Source organism: Meles meles, chromosome 4, assembly GCF_922984935.1.
Source record: "Meles meles chromosome 4, mMelMel3.1 paternal haplotype, whole genome shotgun sequence".
Classification (NCBI taxonomy): Eukaryota; Metazoa; Chordata; class Mammalia; order Carnivora; family Mustelidae; genus Meles; species Meles meles.
Window position 1 is genome coordinate 30,844,794 of NC_060069.1, and position 12,934 is coordinate 30,857,727.

The window sequence follows — 12,934 nt, forward strand, 5'->3', positions numbered from 1 at the left end:
ACCTCCAGGTGCTGTGACCTCAGAAGGGGGCCACATCCAGTCCAATGACTACGATGTGGGGATAGAGGCTCTCCTGGGTCCGGTGCCAAGTGCTGTCCTGCCTGAGACCAGGAACTGGCCCCTTGGACTCGGGAAGGGCCAGCATGTTCCATCAGAGCTTTATCAGTTTCCTGCCGCTCTGGGAACAATCAGAGAGGAAGGGGCTTCCTCTGCCTGGTCAGGAAGGAGGGGAGAGGGCCCACCCTTCTCAAGGGAGAACAGTCTTTGCAGGGTGGAAACTGATGTAGCCAGTCGTAACGCAGGCAGTTACCTGGCGCTTTCTCCAGGACTTGGTGGTAGAGATCGACAGCAGCTTCATATTTCTGTTTTCTAAACATCAGGTCAGCCATCATCTGTCAGAAAACACACAGTGCCCGGAGTTCCCTGGTGGGTAGGCTGGCCAGGGGTGGGGATAAGCAGGGCAGGTGAGAAAGCACTTCCAGGGGAAGCTTCTCTAGGCACTGGGAGAAGCGGCCACAGGAGGAGCCCAGAAGGAAGGCCTGCCTGGGGTTGGGGGAAGAGGACGTAAATGGGAAGAAAAGCCCAGGGCTGGATACCAGAAGGACCCTTTGACAGGCTGCAACAGAACTAGCCTCTCCGCCCGTGTCTGAGAACTGCCAGCTGCAGGCAGCGGGGGCGGAATGAGGGCTCCCCTCTTCTACGGGGTGGCCCTGGCAGCTGTCTAGGTGTTAGGGAGGAGAGAAGTCAGACAGGAGAGGGTTTTTCCCACACTCTTCTTTAAACCCAGGAACCTGTCCCACCCTTGCCTTCACCAACTATAGGTGTGGTTCCCCCTCCCACCTTCCCCTGGATGGGCCCAGGAGACTGACGTGGTCCCTGCTGCCACCTCTACCAGGTGAAGGGCAGCGGCCCCGCACCTCATCCCCTCTGCCTGGCAGCCCTTGTGGGCGGGGCAGCCAGGCGACTGAGTTCTAGGGCTGGGAAGCAGCCCTCCGAGTCACAGGGAGCCTGGGGAGGGCATGCAGAAGGTTTGGGGTTGGGGGCTCCTACCACAGAGGCGGTCTCGTGGTGCTCCTCAGACTGTAGGAGGGTGGCACAGTGCTGCTCACACAGGTCCAGCTGTCCCTGCAGCAGGAAGAGCCGCGCCAGCTCCAGCACCACCTGCGACAAGACCAGACAAAACGGACCAGTGAGCATCAAGGGGAAACTCCAAGGCTGATGTCTCCCGCTCTCATCACCCATTTCTGTTAGGTCTTTGGCCCTCCTCTTTTCCTTTACCAGTTCTCCAATCATACCATGTGTTTTACTAACTAAGTATAACTTGTACCTCTCCTCCAGCTCTGGCTCTGACCTAACCATCTCTGGGCTGCCTTCCGTGCCCCAGACGCAGAGCAAGTGCCTATCTTCTGAGTTCCCACGGTGTGCAGACCCACATGCAGGCACATATCGTGTAGCATTGGAACTGCAAATGTACTCATCTGTGCCCCCTCCCTGAGGCAGTCTCTGGGCAGGGATAGGTCTGGGCCCACCATCTCCCAGGCCTCTAGCACTGTCCCTGGCACATTTGAGACATTTGTTAAACGAGTGCATGTTTTGTTGTTGTTGTTGTTTTTAAATATTTTATTTATTTATTTATTTGACAGAAAGAGAAAGAGAGAGAGCACAAGCAGGCAGAGCAACAGGCAGAGGGAGAGGGAGAAGCAGTCTCCCACTGAGCAGAGAGCCTGTGGGACTCGATCCCAGGACCCTGTGATCACAACCTGAGCCAAAGGCGGATGCTTTACTGAGCTGCCCAGGTGCCCCAAATGATTGTTAAATGAATGAATGGCTGGGCCACTAAGCTTTTTCTCCGTTCTCCTTGTATGGACTCCACCCACCATTGTCTCTGGAAAGCCACACCACCTTCATGACCCTAAACCTCCTTGGAAGCTTAGACTGAGTTTGTGCCCAAAGACCCCAGGCAGCCACAGCTCTCACTGTCTCACCACCTCCAAGGGGGACCCAGAAATGCCAGACTAACATGACTTTTGGCAGCATCTTTCCCACTCCACCTCCCACAAGTGGCTGTCCAAAGTGAGGCTTCCCAGATTTGGTTCGAGGGCCCCAGGGTCAGCTAGAGCAGGCTCCCCACACCAGGGGTCTCAGGGCCCTTATACCTCAGGTCCTCAGGGAGGTACAAGAAAGGACCTAGCCTCTGCCCCTAGGCAGGAAACTCTGCAAGGCATCATGGCCCAAGAGAAGGGGCAGGCTCTGGCTTTGAAGACCCCACCTTATTGTCAACGGGCGAGTAGAAGAGGGCATCCTTATAAGACCGCACTGCCTTGGCAAACTCCTTCTCTGCCAGGTAGTGCTCCCCAAACTGGACACAGATGGAGGCTGCCAGTTGCTTCTGGGAGGGGAGCATTTCTGGTTGCTCCAGTGGAACACGCTTCAGTATCCGAGACTGGAGGTCCATGGCCTGGGGAGACCAGTAAAGTCAGGATCAGAGACTCAGAGCCTGATGTGCTGGATCTCAGGCCAATTCAAAACCGGTCTCCACTCTCTGGTTTCTGTGTCAGCATATTATCAGAAAGGGCATCTCAAGTGCCCTTGAACAGATCTGGGTCACTCTGGAAAGGCAAGGCCACTGGTTGAGTACTCCGGAGGCAAACTGGCTCTGCCTTGGGGGCGGGAGTAGAAGCAAAGGCACCCAAACAAAACACTCTAGTGTACTGTCCTTGTTTACCTGTTTCCATCACACCCTGCTGCCTCCTTGTCTAATCTGTGCTGGCACAAGCCCAGAGCGGGTGCTCAGAGCGGGCTGGGTTTTGACAGATGCGTTTGCTCTGAATACTGCCCAGCGGGGACTCTGAGGCAGTCTTCACAAATACCCACAGGACATAAAATGATCAAGTGAGTAACCAGGGAGCATCGGAAGAAGACAGATTGAAGACACCAGGGTCAAGCTTTGGGATTTCTAAGAGCCAAAAGAGAGTGGGAATCTGGTGGGAAACAAGGGCATAAACCATCTCAAGCAGTCAGAGAGTGGGCTCTGCTCCTACACCCGCAGAATGCACCCCTTCCCCCAAGTGGCAGACCATGCCTTTGCTGGAACGAGGGAGGAAGATATGGCAGGAATGGCCAGGAAGTGTCCCATCCAGGCAGCTGGGTGGGGAAAGACCTTTGTTTGGATCAGGTCAGACCTGGTTCCAACCTCACCTCCACCACTTACTAGCAGTGAGACTCCGAGCATACTCCTTAACCTCTTGGAGCCTCATCTGTGAAGCAGGAACGTCCTGGTGCTGTATCTCAAAGGCTACCGTGAGAATTAATAAGAAAGCAAAAAGCCTAGTATAGCACCCACCACAGAGCATTCAGTGACTGGGAGCTCCTGGCGTTGTCCAGTATTATCACCTCTAGCATCCTTGAGGATGAGGGCACTTCCTCCTCCCTGCCTTCTCCAGCCTAGCCCAGCCAGCCTTCAGGCACTTTGGGGCACCATCAATGAAGAGTACAGGTGTGGGGATAAATGGAAGGCAGAGGCCTGAGGTGTAACCTAGGTCCTCTTTTGAGGGCCAGCCCTCAAGCCTTCTAGACCAGCCTTCCTTTTATAGCTCCCATCAGGAAATGGCAGATAAAGAGCTTGCTTGAGTCTGTTGTCTGTTGTCAATTACCTCGTTCAAAGTTCCCATCACGTCTTCTTTTTTATGACTCTTATAAACCTTTGCCAGCAAAAGCAAGCACTTGACATCGTTCATCATGGATGGGATATCCTTGACTGCAAAATGGAAACTCAAATCAGTGTTCTCTGGTCCCTGGGAAGCCAGGGATGGGGGAGGGAGGGGACTGGGTTCAGGACCCCTGCATCATTCTGCAGGAGAAGAGAGTGTGAGGGGCGGTGGGGGGCACAGTATGCTGGGGGAGAGACTTTCGGACATGGCCTCACCCGAGTCATGTTCCAGTGCTTGTTTCAGAACTTTCTCTGCCTTGTTGAATTTCTTTAACTTCAGGAGCAGCTCAGCCAGATCACAGCACAGAAAGTCCTGTCCACTGATCTTCTGGGCAGCCTCATAATAATTAATTGCCTTAGGGCAAATGGGAAATACTGGCGTTGGGTTTGGTTCTACCCTTGAGTGCCTCACACCGGGTTCCCCTCAGTGACTACTACTGTGTGTCCCCGCAGAACACAGAAGCCTGAGATGGAAAGGCCCTCCCAGCTGCAGAGGGCTCAAGCTGGGTGGGTGTATGTGGAGGGGGGCGATAAACGGTGGCTGGTTTCTGAATTCTCGCCTTGGTACCCCATTCAGCAGGGAACTAGGGTGGAAATGCAGCCACATCCCTCCCATCCTGAACCCCCTACCCATGCATCCTCCTCCCTCTTCCCTGCTGGGCTGTCTCCCCCAACCCCACCCCTACCTCCCCACCCCAACCTAGCCTGACCTTAGTGTACTGGTGGGTTTTCACATAGGCTTGCCCAATCCTGCTGACGAGGGATGCATCGTGTGGGTTCTTTCTATAGGCCTCGTCATAAACCTCCAAGGCCTTCTCAGGCTGGTGGGGAAAGTATCCAGAGGTCTCTCTCTGTGTCTCTTCTCTCCCACTGGAGACATGAGATCAGAGGGCCATATGGCAAGGCCATGAAGCTTTCACTCACCTCCTGAATGTTCATGAAAGCATCACCCAATAGCAGGCTGGTGTGGGGACCAGGCAGATGTTCACACAGCTCCCTCCAAAAGCAAACAAAAACTTAGCTCAGACCTGTGCATCTTTCATGTTTCTGAATCCATCTCCTTTTCTTTCCCACTAATCCATTCATTCATTCATTTATCCATTCACTCATCACCCAATACTCATTGAAAGCCCACTGTGCACGCTAGCCACCTTAGTCTAGGCTCTCCTCATCTGTTTTCTGGACCATGCCAGAACTTCCACCCATTCCTCTGGCCTCCACTCCCAACCCCCGCTCCCCTCCCAGACCCCTCTGCATAAGCAGGCATCCTGCTCTTTCTTTCTTTCTTTCTTTCTTTTTCTTTTTTTTTTTTTAAAGATTTTATTTACTCATTTGACAGAGAGAGACACAGCGAGAGAGGGAACACAAGCAGGGGAAGTGGGAGAGGGAGAAGCAGGCTTCCAGCCTAGTGGGGAGCCCAATGTGGGGCTCGATCCCAGGACCCTAGGATCATGGCCTGAGTCAAAGGCAGACCCTTAATAACTGAGCCACCCAGGCACCCCTATCCTGCTCTTTCTAAAACTCCATGTGACCATTTTACTCCACTGTTTATTGGTTTCTCACTGCTCCTGGCTTCGCCTCCCTCATCCCCACCCCCCCAGCACTGCCTCCCAGCTGGATTGCTTAGGCAGAATTTTGCTTGAGGGAGGGGCTAGGAAGGTACTTTTATGCCCCCACTGTCAAATCATATAGGGCTTCTAACCCCAGCTCTCCACCCTCCTGCACCTCTCATTGGCCACATCAAGTCACTGGACATTTCTTCAGGGACAGGCAGAGACAGGGCCGGGGCAGAAGCGCATTCCCGTGGTTCCCGCCAGAATGTGGGGCCATACAGGGCAGCCAAGCAAGACAGATTTGGATCCGGGTCTTCAGATCTCAGCAATGAGCCGGCCTGACTGACTCAGCACACTCAAATTCTGACCCACAGGAAATTCTGTACTTGGCATCTAACACACTTGGAGGACGTGCACTGGAGACCCAGGTGGAAGAAACACAATCTGGAGGAAACACTCCCTAAAACACCACCGGAAACGCGGCTGTCAGGGTGCTGCCTCCTGGAGCTTACCGGTAGCAGCCAATGTAGAGGCGGGTGTCTTTGCGGGTCTGCAGGTAGATGTTGGCCATCTTCTCCTTGGCTTCTGTGTAGCAGGGCTGCTTGGGCGTGATGTTCCTCAGCATGCTCAGTGCCATGTCCACATTCCCCTTGCTCAGCGCCAAGTCCACGTTGGCGATGGTGACGCGGATCTCCTCTGGTGTGCCGCTGAACTCATTGATGGCGTCCTGCATGACCTTAGTGGCCTCATGCTGGGACATGGGAACCCAAAAGACGCTCTGTTAGCTGTCGCCCACCACACTTGAAACCTCTTGGAGGAGACTTAAGTGATCCCTCTTCCCACTCCTAACTGGAGAGAAAGGAAACAGAGACAGCTGGGAGCGTCCTGCTATACGGAAGCCAAGGGGAGGATGGCTCACATCCACCTGCAGAGAGGTTCCAGTGGCAGAAAGGAGAGACGGCCCTTCAGTGTCCAAAACTACTGTTCCTGGGGGATGGCAGGGGGAAGGTGCTCAGAGACCTGGGGGTACAGAAACCCACAACTGTAAGAACCAGCCTGTTCCTTAGCATGTCAATGTCTGTTGGCAATTCCTTCCTTTTGGAGACCTAGGACACATCTTGAATTTTCCTGCTTTTGGTCAAAGGTATGTTTTATTTTTATTTATTTGAGAGAGCGCATGCACGTGCACACGTTCACGCAGGAATGGAGGGTGCAGAGGGAGAAGCAGACTCCCCGTTGAGCAGGGAGCCCCCAGCCCCACCCCATAGTACTCTATCCCAAGACCCTGAGTTCATGACCTGAGCTGAAGGCAGACACTTAAAGGACTGAACCACCCAGGTGCCCCAAAAGTATTTTAATGTTACGGTATTTGGTACATAAAAGTCTATTTGAATTATTTCTTCCTTATATTTATACCCTTGATTACTTTAACAAAGTGCCTCTCTTTCCTTACTTTGGTGCTTTTTGACTTGACTTCAGTCTTACCAGACATTTCTTCCTCAATCTCTGCTTTCTTTTTGTTTGCTTCATATGTTTGTACCATGTTTTTACTCTCATTCTGGATCCTTGGGTTTTTGAAATATAGATAGTAAGGGTTCCTTCTGTTTACTTGTTTAAACCACTCCAATGCCTCTTTTATTTAATAAGCACATTTATTTCATTTACAATTTTATTATCACAGATACGTTCTTAGGTTTTCTGTCAACTTGTTTTGTTTTCATATTTTTTGTTGTTGTTTTCATTTTTATATGCTGCTGTGTTCAGCTTCATTTCTGCCTTACATGTGGTTCTGCTTTCCTTTCTTCATAACTCTTAAAAAATGTGGTATAAATATTCTCTTTTAAATTCTACCAAGAGTTATCGTTCTATCAAGAAACATTTTGTGAAAATATTTCATTTCGCACTCTATAAAGATGGAAAAAAATCGCATACAGTAACTCCTTCTCTTCACATCCTCCTCCCTGAATTTTTTATGGGATACTATTATTATTTTGACTTTAATAACTTTTATTTCAAGAACTTAGCTATTATGCTGGCTTTGAGTCAAAATGACTGTAATTATTTCAATGTAATTATATTTAGATTTATTTAGATAAGTTCTATGCGTCCTTTTACAGTTCATATTTTTCCCACTTGTAAAAACTTCATTTATTTTGTGTTTTGGTTGTCTGGATTATATCAACAAGTAGGTTTTTCAAAAAGTTTTAATTAACACCATAATTCTGGAGTTATTCAATTTTTTAGAGAATCCTTTATTGCTTTCACATATGAAAGACATCCACATCCTGGGGGACATCCCAACCCCTTCAACATTTTATAAGTATTGTTCTGTTGTCTCCCTGAATTTAGTATAGTTGAGGAAAAGTCTGAGGCCAAGTTGATTTCTTTTTTCTTACAGCGGGTAATATGCTGCCTTCCCAGATGATTGTCAGAACCTTCAATGACATTGTGAATCCTTGATTCTCGTAACTTCATTAGGGTATTACTATTAGGATATTTCTTGGTCTTAATATTTTACTGCTATTTCTCCAGCACAGAGTGCCTTTCCGGGTCACTGATTCATGTCTTCCCTAAAGGAATCGTTCTCCCAGTACCTCTCTGATGTTTCCCTTGTTCCATTTCATCTCCCTTCTGCAGAAACAGTGATTTTGCATTGGCTGGTTATCTGCCTCTTTCTTTCTTATCTGCCATCCTCTCAAATCACTTCAGTGATTTTCTCAACCCTTTCTCCCATCAGAGAGCCTCAGCAAGGGTTCAGCCGTTTTCTTTTTTTTCTCGGGGGACTAATGAGATTACTGCTTCCTGTAGCTTGGCTAGCTGAACCCCTTTGTGGATCTCTGGTGCTCTGCTTTGAGCTGGTTTTTACAAGAGTCCATGTTCTTTTTATTTTCATTGAGTCCACAAAAAAATTTTTTTTTAATATTTCTTCTATTTTGTGTAATACTTTCTCCCAAAGTGTAACCCTCACTTGTCTTTGGCTTGTGATTTTGTTTCCCCTCTCCTGTTTCTTCCCTTCTGTCCTTCTCTCCTTCCTTCCTGCCCTCCTTCATTCCCTCCCATCCTTCCCTTCCCTCCTTCTTACTTTTCCTCCCTTCTTCCCTCCTCTTCTTTTTTCCTCCCTCGCTTGCCTCCTTCCTTTCCTATAACCACCATGTTGGACCCCTTCTGATCGCTGCTCATTCTCAAATGCCATTCTCATTCCCTTTTCTTATTAGCAAGGCTGGAGAGGGAGAGGGCCTAGCACAACTGCCCTAGAAGCCCATTTCCTTTGAGCTTCCTGTGGGTCCTCCCTTGTGGGGTAGACTTTGTGAGAAGCTGGGGTCAGGATGGAACCCCTGGCTCACAGGGAAGGCCTCAGTCTACAGATCCTAGCAAAGCAAGTGGCAGAACTGATTTTCTGGTCATTTCCCTCCTTACTTTCCTCTGGCCCATGTCTCCTAGAAAGGAGTCTGGACAGAGAGAAGGAAGGAGGCATTTTAGCAGAGAGTTCTTGTCTTGTGGTCCTCCCCTTCCAAAAGCAGAATGCCCCTGCTTTTCCTGGCTGGCCACATGTCTGGTTCAGAAAGTTTCAAGCAAATGCAGGGACCTCAGGCACCCTTCTTTCTCTCTCCCCCACGGATGTAAAGTTCTGAAAGGACGGGGCCCTTGCTAGCTGCTCTCTTCTATCCCTAGCCCCCACATGGCACCTGACATATAGCTGGCCCTCAGTCTCTAGCCAAATCAATGACCAGCTGAATCAGATTTTTCAGGATGTGGCACTCCCCTAATTTCATTATAGATGGAGATTCCTTCTCCACTTGCAATTCTTGTATCCCTTTGGCAGATTTAAAGGAGGGAAGCACAAACAAGCTTCTGCATCCCCATCTTTGCTCCAAAGGCAATTTTTAACTTTAAGGATAAAGGGCCTCATGGGCTTTTCCTTCTCAATGGCAGGGTCATCACAGGAGGCCAGATGCCCCGGTACTGGGGGATCGCAGAAATGGTCTTGAAGCTCTGCCGACAAACCCCTTTCTGGAGAGTGGGCAGGTGAGTGAGGTCAGTGGGGCCAAGGGAGCATTGGAGGCAGCTTCCCCCCTCCCACCACCCATCTCTCTGTTCTCTGCTGCTCCTTTACAACTGCATAGGATGCTAAGGTGCTCCCCGCCTTTGCCTAGCCAGCCCCTTAAGGCCCCAGGGCTGCCTCATACAGTTGACCATGTTGTATACCACAAAACTCCAAGGGGACAGAGTTCATAAAGGTTGTGGTGTGATGATGGCATCCATGGGCACTCTACCTGGTTCCCTCTGCATAGCTAGCTGCAGCTGTCCTCATGGGCCTCTCTGTTCTGCCTGCATGTCCTCACAGGGACAGTGTGGTAGGCAGGGGACAGATCGGGCAGGACTCAATGGGTTTGGGCTTTACCTTGAGGGCAGTTGGAGCCATAGAACCCTTTAGGCAGGGGTATGATGTGCTCCCAAATGAATAAAGGCTCAAATAATAGCACAAATAACCACCAGCCAGAGTCAGAGAGCCTGGGTTGATGACCCTGGACCTCCAAAGGCCTCAGTCCCAAGGGAAGAGAGCATGGCATTTCTTACCAGCTCCCCATTCATCCGGAGGGCATCTGCCAGTTCCAGTAAGATGGACACCCGCTCACTGGGCTGTACGGAGGGCCCGCGGAACTTCTTGCCTTCTTCTGTCTTCCGAGTTGGCAATTTTATGATCATTTTCAGGGTCTTTATGGCTTCTGGATAATTCCCAGACTTGTTGAGGGCCCTGGCCTTGATGTAGTGGTAGAGGGGGTGGTCTCGGACCTAGAGGAGCAGAGAGGAGCACAGGGCTCCAGCGCGCTACTGCTGCTGTGACTCACAGTACACAGCCTGCAGAAAGCTCCAGAAGCCCACTGAGCCTGCCCCTGCCTTTGGCCAGCAGAAGGGTCTGCAGGCTGTAGGGAGTGCCTGAGGCTACCCTCCCAGGGCAAGTAGGGGGCTGCAGCTGGGTGGGCTGAGGGGTGCTGAGCAGGCAGCTGGGCACAGAGGACCCCACCTGGAAGTTGTGGCTGACGCCTAGCTCTAAGCAGTGGGAACACATGGCGAAATTGCCCTGTGCCAGGTAGATGTGGGACATGAGGAGGTGGGCATCCACGGAGGTAGGGTCCAGCTCCAGGCAGCGCTGCAGGGTGCTCTGGGCATTCTCTAACTCTCCTAGAAATGAGAAACAGACCTCTACATCCAGGGCACCCAGTGGACTCCCAGGGCCCAGGATGTAAAGGCAGAATGAAGTTTCTAAGTCCCATTACCCGGAAATACCCAAGTTGGCCATTTGACCCGGGTCTACCCTGTTTCACTCGGCGTTCTCATCTTAAAATCAGAACTACAGTTCGTGCTTTGACCCAGACAATAGCCAGGAAACTTGAACCATGGTGTGACCCCCTCCTCTCTCTCTCTGCAGCCCTCAGGGAGACTGCTAAGTCACGTCACTGCTCTGTGTGGAAGCTCCAGGGAACACTTAAGTCTTGATTCCCACACCTCAGAGCAGAGTGAAACCTAACAATAACGGTAACTATAGCAGCCCCGACTTACAAAACACCTGCACTATGGCCAACACACGCAAAGCATCTTTAGAAAGGGGGTTTCATATTTGCCCAGCCCTGTGAGATTGGCAGTATTATTGGTGTCTTTGAGCTGTAGGTCTGGGACCCAGTGATGATTAAGTCACTCAGCTTACAAGGAACCAAGTCAGCATTGAACTCCAGGACCACTGGTTCCTGAGCCTGAGCTCTGATCTAGCACTAGGTGGTACGGGGTCTCCCTGCAGCCCCAGTGGGAAGCCCAATAGTGGGGTACACTGAGCTGGTAGGAGGGTCCTGCATTCCTCTGCATCTCTCAACAGCTCCTGCTCAGGGTCCATAACCTGGCGGGTGGGGAGCACCTGCATGGACTCCCTGCTCCTTCTTTGTGTGCTGCAGAAGTGTGAAAATGTCACTATGGCAACTGAAGCAGCTGGAGACCTGGCTTTGGCCCTAAACCTGCTTATTGGCAGCTGCCAGCATCCCTGGGGGCGTGCTCCTGCCCTTGCCTCGTACCCAGGAGCCCCTGAAACTGTGGGTAAGCCCAGAACCCAGAGAAACACTGGGAAGCCGGAGGAGGAAGGTGGGGGAGCGCTCTGTGCAGCCTGACCCATGCAAGGCAGTGCCGGAGGCCGATCCATGCCTTGGCATTTGGGATTCTTCGGAAGCCCCCAGCACACCAGAGATCAGCTTGTCTTCCAGGAAGACAGGGTTACAAGGCTGCCAGGGGAGAGTACTCAGAGAGGACAATAAGTCTCCCAGGAAGGCTTCTCCCTTTTCCCCCTCTTTCTCTCCAGAGCCTGGGCCTTGAGATGGAAGATGCTGGAAGGATATTGCTCTGACCACCCTGAGACTCTGAAAGCCCTAAGACTACAGGGTCTCACCTCCCCATGAGGCCCTCGGGACCACCTTTAAAAAACCTGCAATGCTGCCGCCCCGCCTCCCCTCCTCTGCTTTAGTTTTCCCCATGGCTTTACTAAGTCCTAACAAACAAGTGTGCTTTGTTACTCTGTTTACAGTCGATTTCCCCTTACTAGAATGCAAACCTCATGAGGGAATTTCTGCCTATTTGGAGGACTCACGGAGCCCAGCATGAGCGAGGCCCAGGGTGTATAATGGAAGTTCAGGGACGATGACCTGGCCCAGAGCTCAGAAGCCACCAACAGTAGGCCGGGTGGGAGAGACCCCTGCTGGCCAGGGACATCAGGCTGGTTTCAGGGGGCTGGAGGCCAGAGATGCGGGCAGGCCTAGTGAGGGTGTGTGTGTGTGTATGTTTGTGTATGTATGTGTGTGTATATACGTGTGTGGAGGCGGGGACTCACCTGAGAGGTACTTGACCTGAGCCATCACATACAGGGGGTCAATCAGCGCTGGCGCTGCTTTGATTACAGGAGTCAGGATCATGGCGACTTGTTTAAGGAGCGGAGACACAATCTGGCCTGGTGGCCGGGGCTGGAGGAACACGGGGCCTGGCTGTACGGTTGGCCCCGTGCCAGCCAGACACCTAAAGCTCTCAGACAGCACTATTTCGGTGAAGGAATTTTACCTCATTCCAGGTGTTTATTATGGCACTCTGTGCCATCCAGGACTAGAGCACAAGCTCTGGAGAGCGGGGGACTTGGCTCTGCTCGCTCTCATGTCCCCAGTACCTAACCTGGTATCTGGCACGTGGCTAGTGCACTTGATAAATATTTGCAGGACAACTCATGACATGGCATTGGGGGCGACACGATCCTTGCCCCCAGGGAATCCTGGCTAGCTGGGAAAACAGGCCAACGAGTAAAGCAGACAAACAAGTAAAGGCTAATAGACTTCTTAGAAGACTGCTGGAGAAAGGAGCCTGGTTATTCTCTAGGATAAAGGCAGGGGCACAGTCCAGTGTGCCCTGCCCCTCCATGGGTGGTCTTGGACAATCAGCAGCACAGGCATCATCTGGGAGCTCTTTCCAGAGGCAGACTCCCTCCCCCCACTCCGCACCCATCAGAATCTGCACTGGAACAACTCTCAAGTGGTTCACATGCTACATGTTCAAGTTTGTTCAGAGGAGAAGGGGTTCCCCAGCCACAAGAGCACACTGCAGCCTGGTAGCCAGCCAGGTGATGTCCCTGCCTCTGTCCATACCA

At 51.4% G+C, this 12,934-nt stretch overlaps 1 protein-coding gene across 5 annotated transcripts in view; it reads right to left on the reverse strand.

Annotated features, from left to right (window-relative positions):
- Positions 1-12,934, reverse strand: part of TTC21A (tetratricopeptide repeat domain 21A) — a 38,799-nt gene that overhangs the window by 9,081 nt on the left and 16,784 nt on the right. For 4 of the 5 annotated variants that reach the window (XR_006818026.1, XM_046002364.1, XM_046002366.1 and 1 more), the window contains exons 12-22: positions 12,134-12,263; positions 10,289-10,446; positions 9,841-10,056; positions 5,775-6,013; positions 4,634-4,706; positions 4,420-4,530; positions 3,926-4,064; positions 3,654-3,757; positions 2,270-2,458; positions 1,051-1,161; positions 311-392 (exon numbers count right to left, since the gene is read on the reverse strand). Coding sequence is in view for 4 of the 5 variants with exons in the window: in XM_046002364.1 (XP_045858320.1) it covers positions 311-392; positions 1,051-1,161; positions 2,270-2,458; positions 3,654-3,757; positions 3,926-4,064; positions 4,420-4,530; positions 4,634-4,706; positions 5,775-6,013; positions 9,841-10,056; positions 10,289-10,446; positions 12,134-12,263 (1,552 nt within the window). In the remaining variant the exon portion in view is untranslated. The remainder of the gene's footprint in view (positions 1-310; positions 393-1,050; positions 1,162-2,269; positions 2,459-3,653; positions 3,758-3,925; positions 4,065-4,419; positions 4,531-4,633; positions 4,707-5,774; positions 6,014-9,840; positions 10,057-10,288; positions 10,447-12,133; positions 12,264-12,934) is intronic. The other variant, XM_046002365.1, reaches the window with a different exon arrangement.